General features: G+C 49.1%; 8 protein-coding genes across 8 annotated transcripts; 6 read left to right on the forward strand and 2 right to left on the reverse strand.

Moving 5' to 3' along the window:
- Positions 1–365: 365 nt before the first annotated feature.
- N7462_003406 (uncharacterized protein) lies at positions 366–834 on the forward strand (the record flags this gene model as incomplete). Its single annotated transcript, XM_057075132.1, has 2 exons — positions 366–570; positions 638–834. 2 exons carry the CDS (start codon positions 366–368, stop codon positions 832–834), a joined length of 402 nt encoding a protein of 133 aa, XP_056934637.1.
- Positions 835–905: 71 nt separating this feature from the next.
- Positions 906–1,451, forward strand: N7462_003407 (uncharacterized protein; the record flags this gene model as incomplete). Its single annotated transcript, XM_057075133.1, has 2 exons — positions 906–912; positions 1,231–1,451. The coding sequence occupies 2 exons, from the start codon at positions 906–908 to the stop codon at positions 1,449–1,451; spliced, it is 228 nt and encodes a 75-aa protein (XP_056934638.1).
- A 719-nt stretch (positions 1,452–2,170) lies between these two features.
- N7462_003408 (uncharacterized protein) lies at positions 2,171–2,743 on the forward strand (the record flags this gene model as incomplete). The annotated part of the gene is made up of 1 exon (XM_057075134.1): positions 2,171–2,743. The coding sequence occupies one exon, from the start codon at positions 2,171–2,173 to the stop codon at positions 2,741–2,743; it is 573 nt and encodes a 190-aa protein (XP_056934639.1).
- A 605-nt stretch (positions 2,744–3,348) lies between these two features.
- Positions 3,349–4,682, reverse strand: N7462_003409 (TauD/TfdA dioxygenase family protein; the record flags this gene model as incomplete). The annotated part of the gene is made up of 4 exons (XM_057075135.1): positions 3,349–3,596; positions 3,666–4,040; positions 4,097–4,407; positions 4,477–4,682. 4 exons carry the CDS (start codon positions 4,680–4,682, stop codon positions 3,349–3,351), a joined length of 1,140 nt encoding a protein of 379 aa, XP_056934640.1.
- Positions 4,683–5,142: 460 nt separating this feature from the next.
- Positions 5,143–6,719, forward strand: N7462_003410 (MmgE/PrpD family protein; the record flags this gene model as incomplete). The annotated part of the gene is made up of 2 exons (XM_057075136.1): positions 5,143–5,421; positions 5,484–6,719. The coding sequence occupies 2 exons, from the start codon at positions 5,143–5,145 to the stop codon at positions 6,717–6,719; spliced, it is 1,515 nt and encodes a 504-aa protein (XP_056934641.1).
- A 459-nt stretch (positions 6,720–7,178) lies between these two features.
- On the forward strand, positions 7,179–8,546 carry N7462_003411 (SMP-30/gluconolactonase/LRE family protein; the record flags this gene model as incomplete). The annotated part of the gene is made up of 3 exons (XM_057075137.1): positions 7,179–7,872; positions 7,942–8,426; positions 8,505–8,546. The coding sequence occupies 3 exons, from the start codon at positions 7,179–7,181 to the stop codon at positions 8,544–8,546; spliced, it is 1,221 nt and encodes a 406-aa protein (XP_056934642.1).
- A 711-nt stretch (positions 8,547–9,257) lies between these two features.
- On the reverse strand, positions 9,258–14,513 carry N7462_003412 (uncharacterized protein; the record flags this gene model as incomplete). Its single annotated transcript, XM_057075138.1, has 4 exons — positions 9,258–13,807; positions 13,885–14,318; positions 14,377–14,403; positions 14,455–14,513. The coding sequence occupies 4 exons, from the start codon at positions 14,511–14,513 to the stop codon at positions 9,258–9,260; spliced, it is 5,070 nt and encodes a 1,689-aa protein (XP_056934643.1).
- Positions 14,514–15,057: 544 nt separating this feature from the next.
- Positions 15,058–16,698, forward strand: N7462_003413 (citrate synthase; the record flags this gene model as incomplete). The annotated part of the gene is made up of 5 exons (XM_057075139.1): positions 15,058–15,344; positions 15,401–15,598; positions 15,663–16,418; positions 16,484–16,566; positions 16,628–16,698. The coding sequence occupies 5 exons, from the start codon at positions 15,058–15,060 to the stop codon at positions 16,696–16,698; spliced, it is 1,395 nt and encodes a 464-aa protein (XP_056934644.1).
- Between the last annotated feature and the right edge of the window lie 836 nt (positions 16,699–17,534).

Below are 17,534 nucleotides of genomic sequence, written 5' to 3' on the forward strand. Positions count from 1 at the left end.
AGAGGCAGACCTAAGCTTATCAGCATGTCAGCAAGCAGGCAATATGGATCTTTTCCTGTACTGTAAAGTATATACTCGAGCGGGTCAGTGGGGATGTATAAACCATCCTGTACTACTTGTGATAATGGTGCTTACCAGGCATCGCTCCGGTTTCAGCTGGTTTCATGCACTCTGTCTCGAATGTTATAAAATATATACCTTACATAATTCTGGTATTCATACCCATCAAGCGATTGACTGTTGTTGAACTATTTCACTTAAGATAATTTTGGCACATTTCAACAGGTTAACGTGCGTTGTACCTGCTCAGAAAAACCACGATCCCGTTCCAGTTTCTCACCTGAAAGGCCTAAAACGTTTGCAAGATGGATGACGCTGAGGAGAGTCAACCATTTCTTTCCGAAAGAAAAAGCATGAGAGAAGTTGTCGGAGACCCAAAAAGCCTGAAGCGCCAGCTGGCTGACTGGAGCTGGGTGGTTTCGACAGTGATATTTGCATCATTGTCGGTTTTCTTATACTTCCGATCCACCAGAATCAAGACATATGAGAATGGGTTCTCAACAGACTTGGGTATGGCTACTGAAAAAGACACTAGAGCTCATTCCAAAGGCTAGAAGCTAACAGAAAAAAAATGAAGATGCGCTGAAACCACAAATTCAACTGCATCAAGTACAGTTTACCGGCGGACTGGAGCTAAATGAGACCGGCAAGTTGCACCGCATCATCGATCCGGAACAACCACAGTATGTCGGGCCCCCGACGCCTGAGATTGACGCGGCGTGGGACGAGCTGATGCTGGGTGAGATACCGATCTTGAGCCATTCTACTGCGTGAGTATCCTAATGATAATAATAGCCCTCGACCTCGATCTTCCCGTGACAGAATCGGCAGATGTGAGATGGACAATGGAAGGTCAAGAGAACGGCAAATACAGAGTGAGGTCAGAGGCGCCGATAGCTCTATCTGAGAATAAAAGGACCTGCGCTTATATTAATTCTCACAGCCTTGACTTGTACCATTCGCTGCACTGCTTAGTAAGTATCAATCCCAAAGAATCATATTCCAGCAAACTTATTCAAGGAACAGAATGCGATCCGCCGGGCCCTAGACTCAGATTACTATGAACCGGGGGTAGATCACCCCTACTTCTTTCGGCTACACATTGGTATGCAGCCTACCTACCTACCTTAGTTCTGGTGACCGAGATCTGATACTGACTGTCGGATAAAGATCATTGCATCGATTATCTTCGCCAAGGAATTCAATGCTCGGCCGACCTGACCCCACTTGGCTATGAGTGGAATGAGGATTATCAGGTTCCATTCCCCTTGTTCAAAGAAAAACATACATGCCGAGACTTTGAAAAAATCAAGTCTTGGGCAATGGAAAGGGTTCCACTCCAGAGACAGAAACACAGCCATAGTCATCCGATCGGGCAACCGCAAGCTTAGATATCACGATAAATTCCGCATCTGGCTGATAAACTACTCGCTATATAATAAATATGATCTGTAGGCCATAAATATTTATCTCTTAGGAGATGAATTGACCCAAGCCTAGTGCACGATGGTACCCTTTGCTTGTCTAATTAGGAATTACCCCAATCACAAAAGAGATGATGGCCTAGTGACCTACATATATCCCTAAGCAGCTAGTAAATGCCTAATTTTAAAATTTTCTTTTCAAGTTCTTGTGTAGGTGCCTCATGATTCTGAGAAGCATGAAATGAAGATCAGTCTTAGGTTAATGGACTTTGATTTGATTTTTCATTTGGTGTCCGCCCCGCTAGTGGATTATGTTAGTTGTGAATGACCGATATTTGTCGTCATACAAAACAACCATCCCCTTCATTCACTGCAAGCTCAAAATCATTTGAAAATTCCCATCTCTTCATCTGAAAACATTGGAAATAATGTCTTTTCAAGATTTTCTTCCGTCCTCCACTCCCAGATATAGATACAAGGGTTATCACGAATGTGTTGAGCTTTTCGAAGAAGAGTATGAAAAGCTAGAGAATGAAGAAGATCCACTCGGTTGCGCGTATAACCCTTATTTCATTATGGATATTGACGAAAGCTCCTTCCTTGAGTGCTTTGTAAACTCGGGGAATAAGTTACTGACGCTGTCTTGGGAAATATATGATCATGTCTACCAGTCCACACTATTGAAGATGGAGTCCCCTGCTCACGCTGTTGCCGCCGGCGCGTTCAACACCATCTTCACCGCATGGGCCAGGGGAGTGATCGATCCCATGCTATCCAACACCTCTACCAGAACTGTCCGCGGTATCAGCCGCACCAAGAAAGCCGATATCTCGTGGACACCATCCGAAATGCCGAGTGGCCGATCACACAAGTGGCCAACTTTCGTTGGCGAGGTTGCATGGTCAGAACATCGCTCCAAGCTAATCGAGGATATGCGGTTCTGGCTGGAGGAGCCGAAGAGTTCTGTGAATGTCGCCATAACGATCAGCGTACTCCGCGGTCGGATTTTGATTGAGCGCTGGGAATTTTCCGACAATCCGCGCCTCTCGCCGACCCAAACGATCGAAATTGCCCGCAATCCTCAGCTCGGCCGCCCTCAAGTCAATGGCCAATTGGAGGTCAAATTCTCCGACGTTTTTGTGAGGGAGCCAAGGGCTGAAGCCAGGGAGCAAAATTTCGTCATGACAGAAGCGGATATGCATGAGTTGGCGAATCATATCTGGGAATACCAATACCCAGTCGGCTCAAAAAGGTCATAGCAAACGTAAAATGGCAGTGTGGCAGTGTGGACTGCGAGGGCATTGGGCCTAATTGTTAATCATGCTTATTGCTATTCATATCAAGACCAGGGTTTTGCTTTATAAAACCAATCCAACCCCCCTAGAAACCCCATATCATAATGCCCTGGTGTATAATGATACATGTTCTAGCGGGGGTTTTGAGAGTTCGTACCGTTTAAGACAGACTTCTTGGCCTAACTTTGAACTCTATCTGGCAATATAGTAGGATACGGTATCGGCTAGGAAAGCTGGTATCTATTGATCAGATCAGGCCTGCTATGAGCCCTCTGATTCAACACGACAGGCATATGGAGAAATGACCGAGTAGATGATGCTATTGTACGGTTGATTCTGCCCTAGGTCACTAGATTCTATCTCTAGACAGTGATTATTTGGAATCACAATGCCCGCCTGGATAGGCTGCACAGCCAAAGTTTTACTGCAACATAATGAAAGAAATCATGGCAGATCTACAGATAATGGGCACTAAATCAAAGTGAAAGAAACGCAGAAGACAAGCTTGGGCTTTCCTGACATTTACGTTGTGTTCCAGCTTTCGTGGACCAAGCGCGAAGTGCTGTCAGTTACTCAATAGCCACACTCGAAGCTGCCTCAACATGGCCATTATTACCATTTGCTAGCTTGTGAGATTCTGCGATGGATGCAGACACTGGCTCTTCTTTGCCTGCCAAAGAGGACAGGTACTCTGCCCTGGACACGCTGTTGGGGTCAAAATATGGCCTTTCTCCAACCGAGAGAACGCGCCAGCCACGGCGCTTTCCCACATGATTCTGGATCGGCGCATGGTAGACGGCTCTGTTATCCCAGATCGCTGCATGAAATACTTAGCTTCTCCGATGGCTGCAGCATTAAGGGAATAGGTGATAATATGATCGCTTACCAATGTCGTGGGGATTTTCCCATCGGAATCTGACCTGCAGGTCCGGATTGAGCGCCACCAGGTGGATGATCTTCTCTAAAATCTGATCACTCTCTGGTTTTGTGACATCATTGATATGATGACAGTGCACTCCCAATGCAAAAACTGCTTTCCAACCAGTAATGGGATGGGTTCGTACCACAGGGTGCACTGAGCTCAAAGCGGAGCCCGTATTGGAAGGGGAGCCTCGAGGGCCCTGGAATATGGTAGTCCCCTTGGAGGCTGCCACCTGATTCAATGCCTCCTGAGAGTAGGTCGCAGTCAGACTCTCGAAGAACTTCTGATAAGGGATGCTCAGTTTGTCATAAACCTCATAGGAGGAGGCCCAAAGCGTGTCTAGCAGCCATGGATGAGAAAAAAACCCTCGACTCGTGATCGGTGATCAAGCTTACCTCCACCTCCTCCTGGAGGCAGATCCGTTAATCGCAGACTGCTGTAGTCTGGTGGGTTGTTCTCAAAGGAGATATCCGTATGCCATTCGGTGATGCCAGACTGCTTTTTGTCACCCTTGGCTGTCTTGCCGTAGATTTGAATCACTCCCTCTGGATTAAGAAGCTGGAGCTCTGGATCCGGCTCCTGGCGAATCTGCCATAAAGGATGGACATAGAGTCCATTCTCTTTGGGTTTCCCCCGCGGGCCCCGATCCGGTCGATTAGCTCCTTGTGGCGCTCGTTGGTGAGGTTCGTCTGTCCGCGAAAGAACACTACACCACGTTCAGCAACTGGTCGAAGGGGTCAGCCACCATTTCCTCCATTATTATCACCATCATCACCACACAGGGCATTTGTAAGGGATAGGGGGGTATATACTGAGGATTGAAAGATCCCGCAGCAGGCGATCCGAATCAGGTCTGATCAACCAGTCGGCAACATCGACATTACGAAACTCAGTTCCCAGAATTGGAGTCACGTCAAACCGCTCGAACTCGTCAAGGGAGCCCGATTGCCGCATAGGCACCGGGTATTGCTGTCCTGTCATTTTCCAAATGAAGCCTTGACGAAAGATCAATCTATAGGACGCCCAGATTGTGAGATGTGCCTAGATGATGAAAATCAACCAATGCGAGGACGGTTTCTGAACATGAGTGGTTTCGTCCGAACTGACTATATATCCGCAAGAGCCCTAGAAGTCGATCCCGAGGCAGCCATGGAGATCAAGAGTAACAATGCTCACCTCCGCACGATGATTGTATTTCCGGATGCTCTTTGGACCGCGTCTACTACGCCCAGCCTTGGAGTTTCGGGGTTCGGCCGCCGTGCGTGAAACAGTCTAAACGTCTCGGTCCGAAGCGCCCCGGTCGCTCCATTTGACACATCGAAGCATTTCACAAGCGATAATGAAGGATCTTTTGTGCAGGCCATGTCCCCGGCAAAATTTGAGATGAGCCAAATAAGCTCATCCTACTAGACTCAGTCCATCTATTCTTGCCTATGGAATTATGGCAATCAACCCAAAGACTGAATCGACCTCCCCAGCCCTTATGAAGCCTGCTGCATACAATGCAGAAGGGGGGATTACAAGCCAGCTCTGCACCTGGATCAGTGCTTTGACTTTGGATGACGTGCCAGAACTGGTGTGCACCCGAGCCAAATATCTCTTCCTGGACGGAATTGCGTGTGCCTTGGTTGGAGCCCAGGTCCCCTGGTCGAGGAAGGCATTCGAAGCTTTGTCCAGCTTCGAAGAGCCCGGGAAACATGTAATCATTGGATACGAGCAGGTAAGATGGAGATCCTTTTATCAATCAGAAAAGATAATCTGACCAGCATGCTGAACCTCTAGCGCCTTGGAGCAACTGCAGCCGCTACCCTGAACGGCTCATGGATCCAGGCTTGCGAGGTCGACGACTACCATAGCGTAGCTCCTCTGCACTCCCAAGCGGTGGTGATACCATCATTGTTTGCTGCCGCAGTTAGTGCCAAGTATCATGCCACGCATCCACAAGTCACAGTAGGAAAGGACCTGCTCCTAGCCACCATTGTCGGGTTTGAGGTTGGACCGCGCGTAGGCATGGCGCTCCACGGGACCGAGGTATTGGCAAAAGGGTGGCATTGCGGCTCAATCTTTGGAGGTCCTGCAGCCGCTGCGAGTTCTTCCAAGCTCCTGGGGCTGTCCCCAGACCAGATTGAGAACGCAATCGGAGTAGCTTGCACACAAGCCAGCGGACTGATGGCCGCCCAATATGACGGGATGGTCAAGCGCATGCACCACGGATTTGCCGCCCGCAACGGACTTTTGGGCACAATGCTTGCCTGGAGCGGGTATAAGGGAATCAAAAAGGTCTTTGAGCGGCCGTATGGCGGGTTTCTGACCATGTTTGGACTGGGATCGAAACACACCCCGAGCACCCTTCCCGACGAGATTACTAAGGACCTGGGGCAATTCTGGCATACGGCGGAATGGATTCGCTTAAAGCTACATGCCTGCTGTGGTGGAATCCATGGCACAATCGAGTGCCTCACAGATATGCAAGCGCAATATCCGGACCGCCTCCGCGGCCTGGAAAATTTGGCGCAAATCAAAGAGATCCACATCCAACTCAGCGATGCCGTCTATCATCACTGTGGCTGGGCTCCCGAAGAGCGCCCTTTGACTGCGACTGGAGGACAGATGAACACAGCGTTTGTGGCCGCCTCCCAGCTAGTCGATGGACAAGTGCTGTTGGAGCAATTTGCAACTCCCAATTTGAATCGTGATGAGATCTGGGATCTGGTCTCTAAGACGCGTTGTACTCATACAGCGACTCTTGACGAACCAAACATTGGCTGTGGCTCCATCATAAAGATCACATTTCAGGATGGTACGCAAGTTGAGCAAACTCTGCTGCAACCCAAAGGGGTCGACCGGCCCATCACCAACGCCGAGATCCTCGAGAAGTTCCGTCGCCTAACAGGAAATCTGATCAGCACTGACCGACAGGCCCAGATTGAGAATGCGATACTAGGCATGGAAGAACTAGCGGACATCGAGGACTTGATCAATCTACTAAGTGTTGTGGTGCCGAATCCTTTGGAATAAGATGATAACGAATGCCAATCCCCTGACACCAAATTTACTATAACTCCCTTGACATGTAGCTTCTGTAGAGTCATTGCCTAAAATTTCTTTGATTGAAATAAACCAGTTTTTTTTTAAAATGAAACAGTGGGAATCAGCAAATACGTAGAAAAATTCTGACATGGTGACCTTCTTTCGGTGTTCGGCCGCCGAAAAGTATGAAGCATCCGGTGGACGTAGAACCGAAGAGGAGGTCGGGTATAACTCCACAATCTCCACAATTTGTATATCGACCTTCAAGTAATGAATGTGACTGTCTAGACGGGCAAATAAGAAGACAGGCCATGGCTTCTGTGCTCAAGAACAAAAAGTCTGTGGGAGTCCATTCTTTGAAGGCGGAAAAAGCGATATATGCGGTCGATAATGAACATTAGGCTATTCATTACAGAACGTACAACACATCTCCAGCACGTTTTCATCATGGATTTGCTTGCAATTGCGGCATTTTTCCTTTTCCAAACAACGTCGTCTGGCAACCCATTATCAGCCATTGCGGGCCACTGCAGCGGGTACACCTTCCCCGACATCACCTGCATCAATCGATATGGAGCTGTTTTGCCACACGGGTTCTATCGAGAGGTGAATAATGAAATTGGGAATACAGACACATATTCTTCGACCAATGTCGGCGATCTCTCGTTCCAGAGTATTTCAGAAGCCACCTTCCTTGTTTGGGACCCAGACCAGGCAGCTGTCATCTTGGGCGAGACGCCGACATTCGAGTACATGTTCAGTATACCTCATGCTCCTCATGAAGCCCCAGTATATGTGCCCCGGACCCATGAGTTGTGGTTCTCACAATTGGAGCAAGGCTTTTTGCCACAGTTTGTGGTGGATTTGAAATCGGAACCCCCGCGTCTCGCCCAGAGAACGACGAACCCCCCGCTGTATGCGCCAACAGGGGCTCGATATCGCAATGGATCCATTATCTACTCTTCCGGAGGCTTGAATCACTCCATCGCAGACCGGAACAGCTTCGTGCCAGGGGTGTATAAGGTGGATCCCATTACAGGTGATTCGCAGCCGCTAGTCAATAATTACTTCGGATGGTACTTTAACACTTGTGACGATGTCGACGTGGACGCAGATGGAAATATCTGGTTTACCGATAATTGTATGTGGTTTTATTTTCACTCCCTCTCTATATCGATCGAATGACAAAGTCCATTGACGCGCAAAGAAGATTACTCATGGGCGGATCACACCAGTGACATTGCACCACAGCTGGGAACAGCGACCTACCGATTCGACTCGCGCAGTGGAAATGTAGCCATTGTGGACGATACACTGAGTGAACCCAATGGAATTGCATTCTCTCCCGACGGACGTTATCTGTATCTCTCCGACACTGGGGCGGGGGTGGCCGTGATCGATCCCCAGGTTCAGCCGGTTCCAGGCCTTCAATACAATAACACAGGAAAAAGGACTGTGTATGCCTTCGATGTCAGTGAAGACGGTCGGTCAATCGGTAACAAGCGGCCTATATACCTGGCGTTAGAATACGCACCAGATGGCCTCAAAGTGGCTCGCAATGGAATGCTCGTGACGGCTACGGGTCATGGGGTTGACGTTCTGGACGCTCGAGGGAAGCCTTTAGTTCGCGTGCAGACAAACTTCACGGCTGTCAACATGGAGTTTGTCGGGCCTAATTACGATGAATTATGGATTGTAGGTATAGGAGGGGTGGCGAGAGTGAAATGGGCACTGCAGGGGCCGGTATATACGTGATAATTATGAAATGAATAGATTCGAGTCAGTGGGTCACCATCGGCTGAAGAGCTTGTTTAAAGCTACGGATTACATACTTGGCAAATTATTGTATAGATTTATAGATTTTCCGAGTTATAGCTGTACAATCGTTTGACTGTCTTCATGAACTCTTCGACCTCCAGGTTCGAAGCCTCTCCAGTGAGCATTTTGTCTTGCCGACCAAAAACCCATATTCCGGTGGCGGAAATTCATGTAGCTGCGTGATCAATCTACAACCGCGATTTAAAAATTCTTAAAAAGGCAAAAGCAATAAAATCTCAAATTCTTTAATCCAATTGGATCAAGTATATACTCTTATAATAACAGGTTTCAGTCGATGAATCTAAACACGTCCCCACCACCACGTCGGACATCTATATTTTGATGATATCAACTTCATCCTCACTTGTCACGGCAACTGCAATAGCCATTCCGTCTGTGTGGCTGATACTCAACTTCACCCCCCGCAATCCTTTTTTCTCCGCCAATCGACGCACATCGCCATGAAGCTTACCGCACCTATTAGCTGGTAGGAATTGAAAAGGTGGATCACAGACAGACTTACATGCACTGTCGGTATTCCGCCAGAATTGAGAATCTCGATCTCTTTGAGCGGCGCACCTGGCCCCTTGGAGGGTAATTGCAAACTCTTGAACACGGCTTCCTTGGCCGCCCACCGTCCTGCAAAGGACTGCCGGGGGTTTGGCGCACTGAGACAGTATTGTTGTTCACCTTCTGTGTAGTTGCGCTCTAAAAAACCTCGTTGTCGATGTTGATCGCCATTACTGATTCGATATCAACACCGACATGCGCCGCGCCCTCCATCGAAACCGCCTTCTCCACCCACTTCTGACACCCGTCGACTAACTCGACCGCGTTGGGGGTCGATGGCATTTCGACCGCCGTCCTTCGACCTGAACTTGTCTCCGAACAAGTCTCCGACGGTGTATCGGCCTCAGCAGGATGCAGATTGCCCGCATCGAAGGCATACTCGTCCCCAATACGAGAAACTCGCGCGAAAGGATCGAGGAATACCGAGGCTTCGTCTTCAGGTGACCACGCTGACGCCGACTTGACTTGGCAAAGAGAATTGGTACATAGGCGCTCGATGAACTCACGGTTAGCGGCTGCCATGCGACTAGTGCACTTAATGCGATAGGTCTCATATCGAGGCTTGTCAATCGCGGCGAAAACATATCGTGGCGCCACGCCCAGCATCAAGCCCCCCTTCTGTCCAAATCCAAAGGAGGTGAGCATGAAGGCTTTGATGTTAGAGGTGACGATTGTCTCAGCAGGGTAGATTAGGTGCTCAAAATTCCTTAATTTTGAGTCCACATTGTCGGCATTCTTGTTTCCAGGCACGATCCCGGACTGTAGAATCTGAAGTCCTCCATTGAACATCCAGGCACCTGCCGCGCCTTTCGGATGACCCGTCAGATGCTTCTGGCACACCACGAGGATGGGGTTCCCGTTCGAGCGTCCTAGGTGATCCATCATGGTATTGATGACCTCGGATTCATTCTTGTCATTTGCTTGAGTCGATGTGCCATGAAACGTCGCCACACCGATGTCGTCGATATCGAGACCCCAGACAGCCAGGGCCGCACGAATGGGAGAGATACCGCTATCCTGACGCCGTAATTCCAAACCCCAAAGATTACGTGCATCCTGAAGTCGATTAGCTGTAGCATTCTCGATGACCTCGACCATGCCTGGCGAGAGCTGTCCACTCCGGCTGGCTCGTTCTATCTGCAGATTCCTCCAGTCCTGGATCTGAACCAACCAATCGTCAAAATGCCTCTGGCGGAAGCGGGAATCCAGTAAAGGCGACAAAGGCCCAGAAGCGGACTCCCTTGCGGCCGTCATCACGCCTTTTCCTGGCGCAGGCACTGACCGACCGACTTTATCGCCCGCCATCTGCGAATAGGCGACGATTCCTTGAATTGGAAGGCCCATCTCCAGAGCGAGCTCGGCGCTCATCAACACCTGCACGCCACATCCTGCCGACTCCACGAAGCCGGCTCTGGAGCTTGCGGTGGGCCTCGAGATTTCGCTGGGCGCCCGCCCGCGAGCAAGTTCCTCGACGCTATTGGCAGTGGCTTTCATGTTCGCAAACTCGTAGGACATCTCTTCTTGTAAATCGTCTGTCCCACCGACGATGGCCACTCTGACTTTCTCACACTGGATCGCCTCGCAAGCAATGTCCAACGATTCCAGAGCAGTAGCACAGGTCCCCGAGGGAGACTTGATGGGCCCGGCTGCACCAAGAAGAAGCATGTTCACCCAAGCATCCATAGCATTGGCAAAAGATTCCTGGAGGATGTCGCTTTGAACATCGCGATCAAGATAGCGATCCCGGTAGACACCTCTCATGGCCAACAGGCCTCCTGCCCCCGTACCAATACAATTGGCAATCTCGGACACATGCACATGGCGATAGAGCTCATATGGGTCCTTGATGCCGGCGCTCAACATAGCCTGCGTGACGCAGCACAAGACGTAGATAGTGATTGGGTCAACTTGGGAGATGATTTCGTCAGGAATACCATACTTTTTAGGATTCCAACCCGTAGGGAGCTGTCCGGCCACCAGTCGATTGAAGGGCTGCGATCTGGGAACTAGGAATCGCGCCCCAGACTTAAACTGAACCTCAAATTCATCTTCCTCAATGGATCTTGGAGAGATAATGACCTTATCGCCATGCTTGAGCTTGAAAGCCTGGGCGACAGACTCAGGTGCTTGGAAGACAGGGAGATCTTCCTCTACCACGACCTCTTGCAGGAACTCCTTGCAGGCTGGATCGTACCCATCGAATAGTTCCGGCTCGATAAACCGGAGGCCAGCATGGTCTTTGATATAAGACCCATACCGGTCCTTGAAGTCAACATCCTGAACGGGATCCCCCGACTTCGCATCCACCCAGCCCACGTATGGTGTGCCCTGGATGTCGCCGTCGAGATGCTTGACTAGCCCCATGATCCAAGCCATCTCGACATAGCCTTCGAGGCTAAACTCCCTGGCATGCTCCATTTCCCATCGCGTGCGGGCGCTGCCCCATGGTCCTAGCTCCGAGTAGCCCACCACGACGATTGTTTTTTTCAAATCAATCAGCTCACCAGCCACTTGGGTGCCCGCTGTAACGCTCTCATACTCAGGCAGCTCAGCATGACCAATTTGTATGTTTGCCAACTGCCGTTGAGGGGGAGCAATGTCTGTAGGAGGTGGTCCGAACAGGACAATCTGCTGTTGTTCATCCTCTGCCGCGATGGCCTTTGCTGTCCGAGACTGTGACTGGATACTACGGCGCGCAGCCGAAGACAGTTCCTTCAGCCCTTCCAGTCGTTGCATTCCACCGCCAAGATCTGCATAGATCGGAACCTCTTCGCATTTCTGAATGATTTCGGGTGTCATGAGTAGCAGAATATTCAGGGCCATCTCGGATTGCGAGAAAGTCACCACATCATGAGTCTCGATCGCCTGCGCAACAATGTTGTTCGCACTCATGAGACTTGTTCCGCGAGTCCAACCGATAACCGCGCCACAAATAGTCAAGTAGTCGGACCAGCCTTCTGATTGAAACCGGTTAAAGAGGGTTTCCAGGCCGATTTTTGACTCGGAGTAAAGACCGTCTCCACCAAATGTCCCATGGTTTGGCGAAAGCGGGAGAATAACATGAGTAGGATTAGCAATATATCCTCGAGCGAGCTTTTGTTGCTTGATACAGCCCAACATGCGAAGTAGGTTAACTAGCATGGCCCGGTGAGCGACTTCAGAGAAACCATCAAGCCCATCGATTTCCCGCCCGTTCTCCGAGATGGCCGCAAAAGGTATAACGCAATCAATATCACCCGCGGTGCCCAATGTCTCGGAATACAAGTGAGAAATAAGCATTTCACAGTCCTGTTTGCTGGCCTGGTTGAACGGAAAGACAATGAGCTCTGAGTCGCGGCCACAATAATTACGATACAAAGACTGGTAAAAATCATAATTGGATCGGCTGGTCGTTACAATAACTTTGGCTCCTCCCGTCAACAAGCCCTTGACGATTTCTGCCCCGATCGACTGCGCACCAGCTCCGGTGATCAGCACTGTCTTGCTAACAAAAGTCACCCCATATGAAGTCGCTGCGTCTAAAGACTTGAGCAAGGATAATGTGAGATCCTCATTGTAAGTGAAGTGAAAGCCTTCCTGACGACGCAGATGTATGAATGGTGGTCTCTGTTGACTGGGAGATTCAAAACGGCTGCCTCGTTTCATTAGGGCAGAATATGTATCTGGTCGACCGAAAATGGTTCTTTGGACCTCTTCATACTCCACAATACCTTTTGATGTCACGGTTGTGCGCGGCTCTAAAGGCGGGCTTGTGTGACGGAACAGTGGCTTTTCATGAATTGCGTCTTTGCAACTTTGGAGACAATCCTCTGTTTTCAAATTGTGCAGTCTCTTGTACGGGGTCTCGAGCAATAGCGAGATAGCATAGTCTAGAATTTTCGAGCAGCTGACATCAGATCGGTTCAAAATGCGCAAAATATGGGCCTCAGTGGATGATGCATCAGCATCGGGTGATTCAGTAGACGTTGAGGCTTCCAATAACCATGCAGCAATGTCCACGCGTCCCCAGTTCCACCAGGAATTGTACACTCGAGCTCGGAGGGGATCGAACTTGGGTAATATGCCCGTCAAGTAGTCTTCTCCCAGTTCTGCTCGCCAGGTGTCTAATTGTTTCTCTGCAGCTTGCCAGAGCTTCTTGCTGTGGGACTTTCTTTCTCTGGCATCGCTCGTGTTAGATTGAATAATTTTTGCCAAAGCCTGATAAAGATGCTGGAATGAGCTTCGCTGCTCTTGTCGTAGACTTTCCACTGCTCTGGCGTCGACCATGGCGTTTGAAGTGGGATGAAGAGACTCGGTCCGATCGGCCCCAGTACTGAGGATGATTCCAGCATATTTACTATATCGATCTACGATGCTGTCCATAAACTCTCGAGCTTGCTGCGTATTTTCAAGCCTATTTCTTGGATCCAAGGTCACAGCAAAACATAGGATGGCCGTTTGACGCTGCGGACCAAGCCCCCATTGCTCCTTGACATAAGCACGAGCGGCGGCCTGGTTCCACCCTGCAGGAAGCTTAGACGAGAATAATTTCGATATCAGGGCAGAAATGGTTTTTCCTGGGCGTCCAGTGAAGCTGGACTGCAAGGAAGTTCCGAGAGAATTTAGCGGAAAGTCCTCACAGCCATCCGGAGTTCTGCCGAACTCGGTGACCAAGTCCCCGATAAGTTCATTTTGTAGTGTGGATTTCCCTGGTGCTCTTAGATCAGTATTCATTTAAAACAACTGGATGATTGAATTATTTCAGATTTACCTCCAGATAACTCACGAATCGATTTCTCCGTGGGTACCTGGTCGAATGGTTGTTTAAGCTTCTGGGCTGTCAATGCGACGACAATATCCCCAGCACTGAGGAGGTTATCTTCCACTAGCGCCACCCTGGGCGACGAGGTCACTAAATTGGACTCAGGTCTAGGGCTATCTGTGGCAACTGAGGACAAAGAAGATGCAGTCGAGGAGATCTGCCGCTTTGGTGATTCCTCTGGTGCAAGAGATTGAGGTCTGTCGAATTCATGGCAAATACGGGCGTAATCTTCTGAATAGGACAAAAACTCTCGATGCAGCAAGCGCAGCTGGTCCTGCTGGTGGTACTTCTTGCCAGCCGTCTTTTTCCCCATTGTGGACAGAACCTTTGTTGGTCCTATTTCTATATATCGCTCTACTGCATTGGGTTGTGACAAGAACTCATCTTGAGTTTCGATCCTGGTTCCATGTCAATTCAGCAAGCTTCTTTGCTTTCTCTTCATCACGCTATACTTACCAGTGTACTGGAAAGGCAAATTGGTATCTAGGTGATGTAAGTCTGAATTCGTTTTCCTGATGTCGTTGCGATACTCACGCCAACAGCTCAATGACCAGGGTTCGAGCCAGCGCCCGCTCTTGTTGCTCCAGCTGCATGATGGGCGTATGTATGATTTGTATTTTGGTTATTTGATGGGTGTATTCACAGGCCCAACTTCGACCAGGCCTATATGGACAGGCGGGGTGTATGGTTTTCTGTCTGTCACTCATATACAAATTTATCACGCAGCAGGCTTCCTCTAGCCGTGTTCTCTGAATAATTTACAGACCTTGCATACATGCTGACACAGCTCCAGAATCGACCGAGGTTCCTGAATTTGCCGGACCGTATCTGTCCGACGGAGACATCGGCACCTCGGGGCACTCAACCGTACTCGACTCATGCGGCAGCCGGCCGCCGAAGGCCGACTTCGGGCCTCTTCCGAAGCAAATACTTCCAAGCAATTGCAAATGGGCAATGTGTGCTTCACGAGTCACGATACATGGAATAATACATCCAAAAGACAATAGAAGGAGGTAGTTCCGAAGCAATATTAAGCGCCGAAGCCCAAAGCCGCTCAACCGGCCACTTGAATGAATCGATCACTGTGTGACTAAGAACACGATCACCGCTATATCATTTGTTCTAAACTACAACGCTATGCCTTCTGCAGAGATAATAAAGCCACCTGTGAGCAACGGCTCAGCGAAGGGAAATGGCGTAAAAAGAGAGGAAGAAGACCAACCCGTTTTGCACGTTGTGGACAGTCGCACTGGGCAGTACTACTCTGTTCCTATCGAGCGCAATGCCGTCAATGCCAGTGCTTTCAAGCAAATCAAGGCTCCTGAAGATCCGGAGCACCCAGAAGATCAGACGAACCAGGGAATCCGTGTCTTTGACCCGGGATTTTCCAATACTGCCGTTAGCGAAAGCAAGATTACGTTCATGTATGTACACTGGTATCATTCCAAGGAAAGGTGGGGAAAAACTAAGCTACATATAGTGACGGCTTGAAAGGCACGATTCAATATCGTGGATATGACATTGCAGATATTGTCGGCAAGAAGAAATTTATTGATACAGCTCATCTTCTAATCTGGGGGCATTGGCCAACTCCAGGAGAGGCCCAGGGGCTACACGAAAAGCTAATCAATGTCCCTCTGATTGATGAATCTGTTTTCAAAGTTATCCGGGCATTCCCGTAAGTCTGCTCTTGGGTCACTGGCTACGAAGTGTATCTTCATACTCAAGGGCTACCATTCTAGGCCAAATTCGTCTATCATCGGAATGATGATTTCTGGATTGTCTGCCGTGCAATCAAGTATAATGGACTTTATCCCTGCTCACGCAGCGAAAAATCTGTACTTAGGAAATATGCCTTTGGTGGATGACCAAATTATCCGGCTGATGGCTACCCTGCCTATGGTCACAGCGGCTGTTTACTGCCACCATGTTGGTCGTCCTTTCACACCCCCGCAGCCGGGTCTCTCATATATTGAGAACTTTCTGCTCATGATGGGCCATGTCGAGGAATCCACTGGCCTACCCAACCCCGATTATGTGGATCGAATTGAGCGACTTTGGGTGCTTATTGCAGATCATGAAATGACCTGCTCAACTACAGCTTTCTTGCAAACTGCATCATCACTGCCAGATGTTTTTTCTTGCATGATATCGGCGCTTTCAGCCCTTTATGGGCCCCTGCACGGCGGTGCCATTGAGGTAGCCTACAAGAACTTCGAGGAAATTGGCTCCATTGAAAATATTCCAGCAAAGATCGAGCGTGTCAAAACAGGCAAGGAACGACTCTACGGATACGGGCATCGAATTTACCGAGTGACTGACCCTCGCTTCACCTTTATTCGCCAAATTCTGGACGAGCTGTCGGAAGAAATATCTCACAACCCGGTGCTGAAGATTGCGTTCGAAGTGGATCGAGTGGCATCACAAGACGAATACTTCACTACGCGCAAATTAAGACCCAATGCCGATCTCTTCGCGGCCCTTGTATACCAGGCCCTGTGAGTTGACGTTTGGCTAATATGATAAAGTATCAACAGCTGACGTTGCATATCTCTATGCTTAGGGGCTTTCCTAGTGAATTCATTCTTCCGCTCTCTCTTGTCGCTCGGACCCAGGGGTTCATGGCACATTGGCGAGAGGCTATGGGTGAGTGACGCAGCGGTGGGGTTTCTCCTCGTATTGACACCTTCACTAATGGATTCTCTAGCGGGAACGGCGCGGATCTGGCGCCCTAGCCAGATTTACACCGGCCATTTGAATCGGACCATGGACGGGTAAAGAGCGAATGGCGGAAAATGCCGCTAGATAAGCCTAGGCGTTGGATCCATCAGAAGGTGGAAACTCAAATATAAGATATCATTACGCAAGCGGGCCGTGATTAGAACGTGGAGATCAGGCTTTTCTCGTAAACGTGAAGAATGACATCGCTTCATGCAAACCATATTGATATGAAATAAAGGACGAGTCATGTTGTTAGAAATTCTTCGGTGCCAAGCCGAGCTATCTGCCATGTTTTTCTTGTACGAAAATACTGGCCTGGGTTCGACAATGAGTACAGTACAACGGAGGTAAAGAAGTTTGAGCCCCTTGGAAAGCTTTCGAATCGTCCTGAATGCCCGCCATAATATGAACGACAACATGAAAGGCAATAATTGGAATATCAGGAAACATAAATAAGATAAAAGTAAGAAAGATCCTTTTAAATATGAATAATGGGAAGGTATTCAACTGGGCCATTTCTGTTCGAGGTCGTGATAAGGCCTAACCGTTCTGGGTTCTGTACAAGCAAGCTATTTTGGAATAGACGTGTTGCCCTACGTAGGGTACAAGGCTTCCGTTATTCAATGAAGGTCCACTTCTTTGCATGAATGGGTTGTCAATTATGACAAGTGATAATTCTACTGGTGGTAGTGCTGACCCAGCCGGCCTCGATCTACGCCATTCCGCCACTCACTTTGCACAGAATACGAGATTCGGATATGGGTCGCTTGGAGGATGCAACCATAGAAAGATGTGATTGCCAGCACGGGCCTTGTCAAAAACGCACGTTCTTTGGTACTCACTAGTGAAGGAAATTAGGGGTGATCCCTCCGCGAGTGTGACAATTGATAAGA

Source organism: Penicillium macrosclerotiorum, assembly GCF_028827735.1.
Source record: "Penicillium macrosclerotiorum strain IBT 26536 chromosome Unknown utg000003l_segment0_segment0, whole genome shotgun sequence".
Lineage (NCBI taxonomy): Eukaryota > Fungi > Ascomycota > Eurotiomycetes > Eurotiales > Aspergillaceae > Penicillium > Penicillium macrosclerotiorum.